This window comes from Tupaia chinensis, unplaced genomic scaffold, assembly GCF_000334495.1.
Source record: "Tupaia chinensis unplaced genomic scaffold, TupChi_1.0 Scaffold000259_1, whole genome shotgun sequence".
NCBI classification, from domain to species: Eukaryota; Metazoa; Chordata; class Mammalia; order Scandentia; family Tupaiidae; genus Tupaia; species Tupaia belangeri.
Genome location: NW_006159739.1, coordinates 759,630 through 772,051, shown reverse-complemented (window position 1 = coordinate 772,051; position 12,422 = coordinate 759,630). Strand labels below are relative to the sequence as shown.

General features: G+C 55.4%; 1 protein-coding gene across 1 annotated transcript in view; it reads right to left on the bottom strand.

The window, feature by feature from the left end:
* LRP8 (LDL receptor related protein 8) overlaps positions 1-12,422 on the bottom strand; it is a 95,329-nt gene that overhangs the window by 76,839 nt on the left and 6,068 nt on the right. Inside the window, exon 3 of the mRNA XM_014588127.2 lies at positions 11,605-11,724. Within this exon, the coding sequence (XP_014443613.1) occupies positions 11,605-11,724 (120 nt within the window). The remainder of the gene's footprint in view (positions 1-11,604; positions 11,725-12,422) is intronic.

Below are 12,422 nucleotides of genomic sequence, written 5' to 3'. Positions count from 1 at the left end.
AAGAGCGTCACCTTGGCCCCATAGACTTCGTGCGTCCGGAATGGTCACCTCCCTCTGGGTACAGAAGGAATTGGCCCTTCTCTCAAGCACACACCTGAGCACACGCACACGCGCCCATGCCCAGTCGAGAAAGGGCTCCGAGAGTGCAGGGGCAGCAGGTGGCAGCTCGTGGCCTAGGATGTGGGGGAGGAAGGGGGGAAGTGCCAGCTCGAACGTCCCTGGATGCAGTCCACCAGGACAGCCCACCTTTGGCTTCCAGCTCTTCAGCTGGGCAGCATAACCTGGGCCTGAGGAGCCTTCCTGCCTCTCATCTGCTGCCAAGTCCCTGATGTCAACCTGGACCCACTGGTAAACCAAGGCCCCTTGTGGAGGACTAACCATGCTGGGCCAGTGGTTAACCAGCTCCCCCAGGCCACCCAGGAAGCAGCCACGCTGGGGCCCCCAGTGCCGAAGGGAGCAGGGCCAGATGATTCCTACCAGCCCTCTCAAGTTGGGAGGTGCCATTCTCCCAGAAGTGCTCCCAGCCGGCTGCTGACCTGCCTCTCTCCTGCCGCTATTCCAGCAGCTGCCCTCTTGTGTCCTTGGTCAGGCAGAGGGAGCTGCGGATGGTCCCTGCCACGCAGCCATTCCGTGCTGGAACCACAAGGCTGGGAAGAGGAGTGGGGACGCTCGTTTTCAGGCCAGGCTCTGGACAACGTGCATTACATCAGCTGGCGCACCTCGCGATATGGACTCCCTGCCCCCGTTTCAGAATGGCTCATGGGCAGATGGGCCCGACTCATTTTTCCCCATTACTGCACTGCCTCCAACCCCATCAGGATTGGGGGAAGGCAGAAGGGAAAGCGGCCCAAGGAACCCAGCCTTAGGGCTGAATTCTGGAAATAGACCCTAAAAGTCCAGCTGCCCTCTCTCTACCTACCCAGAACCTGGCCCACCAAGTCAGCTATACTCCTCCCAACCCTCATCAGGCAGTAAGGGACGCCAGGGGTCCAAGCCTCCATCCCCCGGCCAGCTCTGAGCCCAGCCACAGGCAGAAGGAATCAGCTTAGCACGCTGGTGGCGGTGCAAGTAGATGAAGGACCAATGAATGAAGGGGAAATGAAGTTCAGAGAGGGGCAGCTACTTTCTGAAAGTCACACAGCAAGCTAGGGTGGAGACAGAACAATCGTTCTAATGCTATGAAGGTGACAGATTCTACTGATATTTTGAGAAGAATGAAGGAAGAGTTTTGTTCTCATCTGTATTTTTGTTGTCGTTGCTGTTGTTTTCCCCTGTGGGGGTGGGAAGTCCTTGGGGCCGGAACAGTTGTCATTTCTCCTTGCTTTGCTTTGTGTGACCTGGATATAGCTACTTTGTCTATCTAAATGGGCCCGGGATGAGGTGGTCTTGTGCTCAAACGAGAGGGAGGTCCTTCAGGCTGCCTGCCTCAGTGAAAAGGGGGGCCATGGGAGCACCGAGGGGATGTTGGTATGAGACGGAAGAGTCTCCTCTCTAGAGAGCACTGTGGCAATGATGGAAATGCACACGCTAAGCGCTTCCTTTCCCGAGAGCAGATCTTGTGGGAAGTCAGACAAATGTGCAAATGTAGTGCATGGATGTCCGCCTTAGCATCGTACAGAAAAGGGAAAAATGGAAGCAACTAAACACGTCTATCGGGAGACCATGCCATGGCATCCACGTAATGGAATACGATCTAGCTCATTAAAACGATCTCCACTGACGTGGAAAGCCATAGATGATACGAGGAGAAAACAACTGGTATAACGTGACCTTCTTTTTTTTTTGGAAGAGGATTTTGCTATAGGGCGCGTGTGCTCGCCAGAAAGACAGAGAGAGACAGAGAGACAGAGAGACAGAAATCTCCTCCTCTGGGAGATGGCCACGCCACAGTCCTTTCTCTTCCATTCTCCTCTCGGGATCTTGGGCACACACGCACATGTGCCCGGTGTGAATTTAAGTCGCTGGGTCCGGGACTCGAACTGCGGTTGACTACATGGGAGTCCAGCGACAAAGCCATTACGTTAACTGCTGGTCCCAACGTGACCTTATTTTTGAGAAAAAACATAAAACATGTATGAGGCCAGCTGTGGCACAGTGGTTAAGGCAGCTGGATCCCACACGATAGACTATGCGGTTTGAGTTCCAGACCCAGTGGTTTGAAAAACACACCAGGTGTCACCAGGTGTGTGTGCATGCCCGAAATCCTGAGAGGAGAGTGGGAGAGAAGGGATGGTGGTGTGGCCATCTCCCTGGGAGGTGCTTTCTCTCTCTCGTGCATGCACCCTATAGCAAATTTTAAGAAGGAGCAGAAAAGAAAAAAAAGTGTGTTCCTGCACACCAGCTCACAGGTAGAGAACTCTCTGGAAGTTTACGTTGCTGACGTAGCGACAGCACCAAGGGTGACTGCTAACTTTGCCCTTTTGCTTTCCTTTATCATCCATGTTGCTGTTGTTTTAAGTGTATCTATTTCCTTCTTCTACAAGTGAGGGAGACAGTAGGAGAGACAGACAGAGACAGGCACCTTAATAGGGTCCTGACGCGGTGACCCACTCCTAGCGGCATTCAGTCCTGGATTCTGGCCTGCGTGTGCCTGGGGTGCTCAGGGAGGTCTCCAGTGAGAACTGGAACCTTCCCAGGGGGCTCAGCCTATCTGGTGTGTCACCATCTGGCCCCTCATGTGTGTTTTTATTATAAGTATGAAATTACTTTCATACAATTAGAAAAAGTTATTTCCATTGAAAAAATTTAATAAAGTCAACTGAAGCGAGTTTGGGCTCTAGAACTACAGATAACTATGCAAGTCCTAAGCCCTCCCCGAGCTTCAATCTCCTGGTCAGGAAAATGGACGAATAACTTCTGTACAGGCCGCCTCTCAGGCATATCCCACTGAGGCGCAAACTGGAAAAGGCCGTCCCGAGGTTACGAAAGGCTGAGAGAGCCAGAAATGGAAATCGTCCCCAATGTGCCTGCACTAAGGTCCCTGTAGCGCCTCACAGCCAGTGACCCGGGGGATGGTGGATATAAGACTCCTCCCATGGACTCCTAGGTGCCAGTCCCCAGGGGAGGCGAGGCTTTGGGTTGTCTGTCCATATTCCACGGGGAAGCACGTGGAGGCAGTGTGGGGTCATTGTATCTACAGGGACCTGGGACTCCATAGCCCTGGGCTCAAGAGAGACTTTCCCAGTCATTCCAAGGGGCCTGCCAGTACGCAGGGTTCTGCACCCCCACAGAACCCAGGACTGGCTCTCCCAGTCCATGGGCACCAGGGCTGGGCCCCCTAGAGACACAGATGTCAGATGAGGTGCGGCAGGTGAGGGGTCACAGGGCTGAGCGGGCTTCCCCTCAAGCCCCTTACGTCCCCACCCCCAGTCACTCCAGCTGAGGGGCAAGTCCTGGGGTCTGTGACACATGGCAGCTTGTGGGAGGAAGTAGGGTGAGCAGAACCAGTAATGAAAACCACTGCCCCGGGCCCAGCTGATGCTCGAGGGCACCCCAGGGGCTGGTGCTGCTCAGGAGGAAGCTGGCACACCCAGCAGCAAGGCTGGCAAAGGACGCCTGGGGTGTGTAGGAAGGGAGGCTGCGACAACCCCGCACCACACACGCTGCTGCCGTGACTCGGATGTGTGAATGCGTGGCTCTTCCTTCCACCTGCACCAGACCCTGCAGCCAGACAGGTGTGGCCCAGTCCTGCCAGACAGGCAGGTTGGCGGGGGTGAGCGACTTCAGCTTTGGAGCCTGGGATCTTTCCTCTGTGAAAGGCAGTCACGACTCTCCGAGAGAAGGCCCCAGCTGCAGAACACTCGTTAACTCCGACTAAGACCAGCATTATCACTTTAGATGACTTCCCAGCAATTCATGGGTGTGGAGGGAGGATCCCGCAGGGCCAGCTGGGCTCCCGAGCCTCCCAGCATCGAAGCCCAAAGCTCTTCTGGACTGCAAGAGGCCTGTGTCTGCCCCGTAGCCTGAGAACCCCGTGTTCCTTAATCCAGCAGGGAACAGGGAGGGTGGGCGTGATGGGGGGATGGCAGTGGGCAGGAGGTGGGAGCACACACTGTTCTAGTCTCTTCTAGGAGTCGAGGACACCCTATTTCTAGGAATGGGTCCCTGCTGACGCCTGGGGCCTCAGTTTTACCATCTGAAGCCCGAGGCTGGAAAAGTTCACGTTTGCAGGATGATTGCTAATCTGCCTAGGTGTGAAGAGGCCCTGCGTGCCAGGCCCTGCGTGACTACAGACGGTAAACGAGGAATGATGCTGGGGCTGGCGTCCCCTGAGGTCACCAGACCAGCAACATCATCAGGTCCTCAGTTTCCCCTTCTGTGTACACGGGAGAGTAACCACCACCTTCCAGGTCATGGCCAGGAGAAGCCTTTGGAAACTGTGGAGGTTCATACCCATGGGAGGCTGGAGAAAGGCAGCCTTAAAGTCAACTCTGAGAATAGGGTCCCTTTCTAGGCCCAGTCTGTAGGCCGGAAACCCATCTCTCAGGCACTGATGGGCACTGTGGACACTACCCGACTTCCCGTATGCCCTCGAAGCGTGGACCCTCTGACCCCACCAGGGTGGCAAAGCTCAGAGAGATGCAGAGTGAGGAAGGGCCTGGGCGCCAGACAAGATGGATGATCATGGCTCCATCACGTAAGAGCCATGACATTGGCCAACTCACCTCTCTCTGAGCCTCAGTTTCATCATCTTTAAAACGGGAATAATAAGAAAACAGCCCTTCTGGGGCTGTGAGTAGCAAAGCTAAAGAATGCAAATTTCCCAACACGGTCTCGGGCACTGGGTAAGCTGCCAATACCTCACATTAGTAATTCCCTCGGGGGAGCTATTTATTTTAGAATCCCTAGTGCCCAGCACGGAGCTAGCAGAGCACACAGTGTGGAGAGGGATCTGAGATGGAGAGAAGAACCAGGATGCATTGTGGGAGCTTAGGGCTGGAGGGCTGAACCAGGAAAGGCAACTCTAGGGGAAGTGGCATCTCTGCCAGGCCTCGGAGGCTGGGTGATCTGCATGTGTGGGTATTTTGGGGGCAGGTGTTACCAGCACGGCTTGGATCTGAGGTCCCAAAACACAGCCTGACTGTCCCACAGGCCCCAGGACTGGGTTCCTGGGGGCAAAATGGGCCTGAGCGCTACCTGCTAGCAGCCTGAGTCCCAGAGAGTACTGTCTTGGTTACATCCCTCCAGTCACCTGCTCCCTCAACCCTCTGGGTTCTACCATCCTCACCCTCTCCCTGGAGCCTCTCCAGCTTCACCTGTTATCACCATGTCCCCAGAGAGGCCAAACTGTCAGGTCAGCTGCCTGCAGATGACTGGGGAGTTAGTAGTCACCAGGCCGGAGACCAACTGCACCCTGGCCCCCTAGCAGGCCTAAGGACCGGAGGACCTACCAGAAGGGCCACGGCAGAGCCTTTAGCAAACCTTGCCAAGGCCTGCTGCGACCAGCCCCAGGAGCACAGACGTGGGCCTAGAGGAAGGGGAAGCTGGGGGCCTGCTGGGCAGAGGGTAGGACTATAGGGTTTCCTCTCCTTCCCAGGCACACAGGAGGAACAGGGCGGGGAGCCAGACAGGATAGAAACTAGCCTCGGGACATGCACACAGTCAGAGGAAACCAACCCTGCCCCTCCAAGGGCCCCAGGCCACTCATTCATCCAGACCTCCCAGGCTTGTTTGACTCATTCCTTCCCTTGGCATCTCTCTGCCACCTCCAGGTCCACCTCAGGCTGAGTGGCCTCAGGGCCAGCTCCAGTGTGGCTGGCCAGCCCACTGGCTCAGCAAGCACAGGCAGCAGGACCCTCAGACAACATCTGGCTGAGCAGCTGGGGGCAGGGGACAGGGGCCAAGGTGGCCTGGGACGCCCTCTGCACCCAGGTACCTAGAGACCTCAGGGTTGCCATCGAACACCTACTGCTTATTGGGTCTGCTGTCTCATTTAATCCTCTCGTTTCTGGGAAAGAGGGACTATTAATTCTCCCAAGACCATTCAGCCAGGAGGTGACAGCTGGGATATAAAATCAGCGTCCCACTGAGTTGTGATATTGACAGGGTTTTCCCCCTGAAGTCCCTTATCTCAACTCTTGTATCTCAGCCTGCGACAGACAGAGTAGCAGGGAAGGCTTCCTAGTGGAGGTGACACCTATACTGAATCCCCTAAGATGATAAAAAGAATTTAGCCATTGAGGGAGCACAAAGAGTCCCTTGCAGGCAGGTTAGCCCATGCCAAGGCCTAGAGAGGAGTGGTAGGAAGGGGGACTGTGACAGACCCACAGTTAGGTGTCACAGGTTCATAGGAAGAGGCAGGGAGAGGCTGGAGGACAGCAGGCCATGGGAGTTGGTCACAGTGGGCCAAATGACAGGATTTGACTGACTTCATTCTCTCAGTTCTTGGGAATTCCAGGAGTTGCTTGGTCAGATGAGACCAAGGTTCAGAGAGGAGTAGCACTGTCAGATGACTTTGCCTGAAAAGGAGATGAAGCTGGGCATGGGGACAGGGGTTCAAACCCAGACCACACGTCGGAAGCCAGATTTGCTGCAGGACCAGCTGGGAGCTGTGGCTGTTTTCATTATGTACAAGGTCGCTTCCCAGTAGGCCTGTGTACTCCTGCAGCCTGGCCTTGCCCAGCTAATGAACTCCTGGCTGTGGGAGACCTCAATGCGGCCACTCTTTATTAAACCTGGGATGGAGGGATGATGGGGCTGGGAGGATAGGGACCCAGAGAAGCCTAATCAGGGAAGAAGGATAAGAGCAAAAACCGTCTACCAGCCTTTCCACAAAAGAAGCACAGAATTCTTCCCGGGGGTCAGTGGGGGCAGGGGCAAGGGGCTTAAGGTGTCACCACGAGGGACCAGCAGTTGGCGTAATGGCTATGTTGCTGGACTCCCATGAAGCTGACCATGGTTTTAGTCCCAGACCCAGTAGCTTAAACTCATGCCGGGAGCGTGTGCATGTGTGCCCAAGATCCCGAGAGGAGAATGGAGGAGAAGGGATTGCAGCGTGGCCTTCCCCCCTGGGGGGTGATTTCTCGCTTTCTGTCTGTCTCTCTCTTTCTGGCGAGTGCATGCGCCCTATAGCAAAAAAAACTCTCCAAAATAGATGTCGCCTTGAGCTGGGGAAACAGAGGACCAGGAGGACTTGCCCGGGGTGACCAGTTAGTAGCTGAGACAGCACACTTGGGCATTCATACCCCAGCAATGTCGCTAAAAATCACACACCTTTGGCCAATTACTTAACCCCTCTATGCTTTTATAAAATGGGAATATTGGGGTGTTGGAAAAGTCATGTGTATTTTTTCTGTTCTATACCAAAATGTGTCAGTTTGCTGACAGCCCAATAGTTCATAGCTCGTAGGTTTGCATCTGTCTAGAATAGGGGACACAAGGAGGCACACGCGGAATCCAGCACAAGGCCTGGCCACAGCAAGTGCCCAGCTGAGTGCTACTTACTGGTGGTCACTGTTACTCTGGGCCTGGCCAGAGATCAGCATCCCCACCTCTGCCCCCAGACGCTAGGGAGCAACAGGAAGCTGAGGCTAAGGGGCCAGCTGGCCTACGTGACCTAGGTCCACAGCCTGGAATCCCACCCAGTTTCCTTGGCTGGGCCACCCCTGGGCTTCCTTGAGCTGCCCCTCCGGCTTCCAGTCCCTTCCTCTACTTTGAAGGTCCTTTGAGCTGGGAACTGAAGCTGCAGGAGCTCGTCCCCTCCCCATCCTGTCGGCTCCCTCTGTGACTCCAAAGGGCCAAGTCCCACTCCCTGTGGATGAGGACCAAGACTTAGAAAGTCTTCGTTTGAGTTCTAGCACCAACCTCGAGGAGCTATGTGACTTTGGGGGAGTCACCTTACCTCTCTGAGCCTCAGTGTCCTCTATAATGGGAGACCATAGCACCCATTTCTAAATGGTAAGCTCTGAAGAATCGTACTATTGATAGTTATCATCTTTCAAGACCTCGTTCAGCTATCTCCTCCTCTAGGAGCCTTCCAGCTTTTGGGCATTCATGGCCTGCCTTCTGGCCTTCTCGAAAGCTTGAACCGATTTGCTCCTCACATCAACTTTAGTTATAAACTCCGACCCCCAGTCTGCAGGTCTAGAAAGGTGCAGAGGAGGTAGTTCAGGTCTTCTTGGAGGGTGGAGAACCAAAGAAGGTAGTCGGGTGTGAGGCCAGGAGGCTGCTCAGGGAGGTGCCAGCAGCCTCGTTTTTTTTAGTAGTTAAAGGAAACTCAGCCTGGGCAGGTGGCCCAGAATTGGGGGAACCCTCAGATGGGGAAGGAAAGGAGAGAAAAGAGCATTTTCAGGCACCTGGCCCCAACACAGCCACCCCAAACCCCAACCCATTTCTTCAGTTTCCCTTTGTGGCTATTAAGAATACCTTCCCTCCCTCCGTCCACCCCTCCCTCCCTTCCTTCCTTCCTAAAGTTTCTTTCTTCCTTTTTTTATTCACTACAGAGAGCACATGCACATGAGAGAGAGAGAGAGAGAAGCACCCTTAACAGAGTCTTGCCACACCAGATCTCCTTTCCCCAGCTCGTCAGCTCATCAGAATCTTGGGAGCAAACATATGCACCCAGTGTGTTTTCAAGTGGCCCCAGGGACCTGAACCCGAGGCTGGCCAGGTGGCTTCCAGCAATGCAGTTGGATTTGCTACAGAATTTGTCACCAGGCTGGACCTAGGAGCCCATTCCTACAGACGTTGGAGGTAGAAACACTCATCCATTCCCTTCTCACCAGCCATCTGTGAAGACATTCTACACACATAACCAGCACGGAGGGCCAGCGACCCTCTGTGGGTGCAGGTAAGCTCGGAAAAATTAAGACATGCATGACCAATACTCGGTACCACTAGCAAAGCGACGACTCCAAGCTCTTGACAACATGCGCTCTTGTTCAGTAACTCTTGCTCGTGACTCCACCCCACCCGTCTCAGCATCAAAGCAGGAGCCCAGATGTCCATCAGAACTCTCCTGTCCCCACCTGGGGTCACCCAGACATTAGTCTACTTCACCCCACCATCTGGCCCAAAGTCTCACATGCATATGAAAGGTGACAGCCTCACATTTACAGAACGGCTTTCGGCACTTAGATCACACTCCTGTGTCCTTCCTCACTATGCGCTCCACCGTGGCAGTGGTGCCTCTGAGCTGGGAGGCAGGCAGGGATCCTGACCATGTTCTGTCATCCCGAGGCTTTGGGCAAATCACTCAACTTCAACAAGCCAGCATCCTTATCCACAAATGAGGCTGACGAGAATAGCTTCTGCTCTTCATGGACACCCTCACAGACCTGTTAGAAAGAGCTAGGGAGAAAAGGTACAACCAGACCAGAACCCACAGAGTGTGCTAACCTGCCCGGGCTCAGCAACTCCCACTGCAAAGGTACTGCTGAAGAACAGCTCCCAGAGACCAGCAGTTAGCGTAATGGCTATGTCGCTGGACTCCCATTTAGTCGACTGCGGTTCGAGTCCCAGACCTGGTGGCTTAAACCCACACCGGGCGCACGTGCGTGCGTGCCCCAGATCCCGAGAGGAGAATGGAGGAGAAGGGATTGAGGTGTGGCCATCCCCCTGGGGGGTGATTTCTCCTTCTGTCTCTCTGTCTTTCTGGCGAGTGCATGTACCCTATAGCAAAAACCTCTCTCTCAAAAAAAAAGAACAGCTCCCAGTGACAAGCCTCATGATATTGGGTCATCAGAAAAGTCAGGATGCATTTTTGCATAGAAAAATGACCCATCATGACTTCTTCAACAATCCAGTATTTCACCCAGGCATAGACATTTTTATAACTTCGACAGCACTGGGAAATGGTCAGAGTCACGATTAGGTAAGAACTGTAGAGTTTGGGGGCTAGCAGGTGGGGTAGTGATTAAGGTGCTGGACTCCCACAAGGCCAATGACAGTTTGAGTCTGGACATGGTGGCTTGAAAAATCACACCAAGTGCGTACACGTGAGTGCCCAAAACCCCAGAAGAGAGAAGGGACTGTGGCATACCTGTCCTCCCCGAGGAGTGATTTCTCGCTTTCTCTCTCATTATCTCTGTCTCTCTCTCTCTCCAGCGAGTGCAAGCTTCCTATGGCAAAAACATTAAAAAAAACAAACAAAAAACACCGAAACTGTGGAGTCAGATGCCGTGGAGCAAGTTTACATTATTAATGTCTCTGTGCCCTGGTCTTTTCAGTCTGAGATATAGGACTATTGTGAAAACTAAAGGAATTTACGTAAGATAAGCTCTTAGTACACGTGGTGGTCAGTACATGCTAGTCTCACCACTTCCAGTGGCATCTGTAGAATGGGTCTTTGGAACAGTCCCGCGAGGTTACCAGGGCACAAAGTATTACCCCAAGTAGTCAGGTGAGGAAACCGAGGCAGGGAGAGCGATATGCTCAAGTCACAGAGGCAACTCTGGATTAGGCCTGAGAGTGGGCGGTGAGGCTGACTGGCAAACAGAAAGCTCAAGGACTCAGCAGAGAGGGTGCCTGTCCAACTGACCCTCTACCTGCACACTGCGTGGCTCTGTCCCTGTTGCCTTCCTGCTTCCCTATAGTCCCCGGTTAGCGGGGTGGGCTGTTTTCTAGGGTGACACCCAGCAGACACACAGTAAGGATGGATAAATATCAGCCTGAGTCTTTGTTTCCAGAAGAGCCCTGTTTTTCTGTTCCTGGAACTACATTCTTTCTACCGGGCAACTGCCTGCTAACTAGCTTCCTAACCCTAACCCTAACACCCTGAGAAGAAGGTTAACATCAATTGCGCCTGGGCTTGTGCAAACACCTGTTCAACAAAGGCAGCCTGACACTTGTACACGCTGAGGCTTCACGAAGCATGGCCTCGGGTTCCTCCAGCCCTTTCCAGGAATCAAACCATTCCTCCTGGTTCCCTCCTTCCTGATATGCCCCATGACTCATACACGGGCCGGGCTAGCAGGAGAGCATGATCTGCTAACCAGAATGGCTCAAAAAACGTCTTCACCATGACTCCGCAGAAAAAACAACCAGAGACCGCGCCTGGGCCTTGCCAGCACCTACCACCCGGAGGTTGAGCGTGGGGGTGTGACCGGGGCGGGGCCCCTGAGCCTAAGCCCCCCCCCCGTCCCCCCAATACTACACACCCGCCCACTCCACGATTGGCCACTCCAGCCACGGGGGCCTATGGGGTGGTCCTTGCCCAGCCAATCAGGGGTCCCGGGGAGCCCATTCATTCACAAAACCATGCAGGCAAAGCAGCGCGGTGTCACCCCGAGCTGCGTGGAACTTTGAAACACGCGCGCGTCCCGCCGGGCCAGAGCACGAGTCTGGGAGGGCCAGATCGCTGGAAACTAGACGCGTGCTGGGCCTGCAGCGTCCCCGCCCACAGTTCCGGCCCAGTAGCCCCGGCGTGGCGCACCCTCCTCTGGCTCAGCGCACCAGGCTCCGCCCCCAGCCCCTATAGGAGAAGCCGGCCGCCTAGCTCCCGCCGCCGGGTAGCTAGGAGCCACCCGGCCCCGAGGGAGGAGGCGCCCGGGCGGTTTCCCGGCGAAGGGTTCTGAGGCTAAGCCTGCGCCGGTGTCCAGCCACGTGCGCGCAGAGCATGGCGCCCCCCACCGTTTCCTCCCTGCCGGGTCCCAGCCCACCACTCACGGCAGTCGTCCTCGTCGCTGTTGTCCGAACAGTCGTCGTCTTCGTCGCATCTCCACACCGAGGGGATGCAACGCTCGTTCCGGCACCGGAACTGGTCCTCTTCACACTCCTTGACCGGCCCTGCGGAAGGGATGGGTAGAGAGGTTGAGCTGAATCGGCGAACTCGGGCTCCCCTCCGCACCAAGCAGCTCTGGCCTCGGGGCAGGGTCTGCTAGGATGCAGGAAAGAGGGCGATGCTGGAGACCCCGGGGGGGTTGAGCAACCTCGATTCGGGCACAGGGCAGGACGGAAAGGGTTCTTCGGATGGCGGGCCATTCGGCGGCACGGCAAGACATATTTACGGTCGATGTCACACCGCTTGGGTGTATACCCTCCATTCTGACACATTCACCCGCACACGCGGTGCACAGAGATCTACGCAGACACAGCCCACTGGGAGCCCCTGAACACGCGCGACACATGCACTAGACGCCGCGGGCACAGCCCCCTCGCTGATAGCCCCTTCTCCGTGGCGCCGTGGAGCCCCCGGAAATGCATTGTCAGGTGGGGAAGCCGCGGGGCTCCACTCATCACCGCGGCGAAGCGCGCGTGTCAAACAACCCCAATGGCGAGAATCAGCTCTCCCGAAGCCAGGAACGACCACCCCCCACACGCAAAGTTCCCGGCCGGCCAAGCCTCCCTTGCGCCCATCCCCCAAAAAGCGGGTGCCGGGAGGGCAGAATCCCTAACACAGGGAGCCGCGGGGACGCAGGGCAAATTCAGGGTAGCTGAGTCTGGTGGAGCTGGTCCTGCCCCGGCGCCCCGGGGCTCGGGAGCCC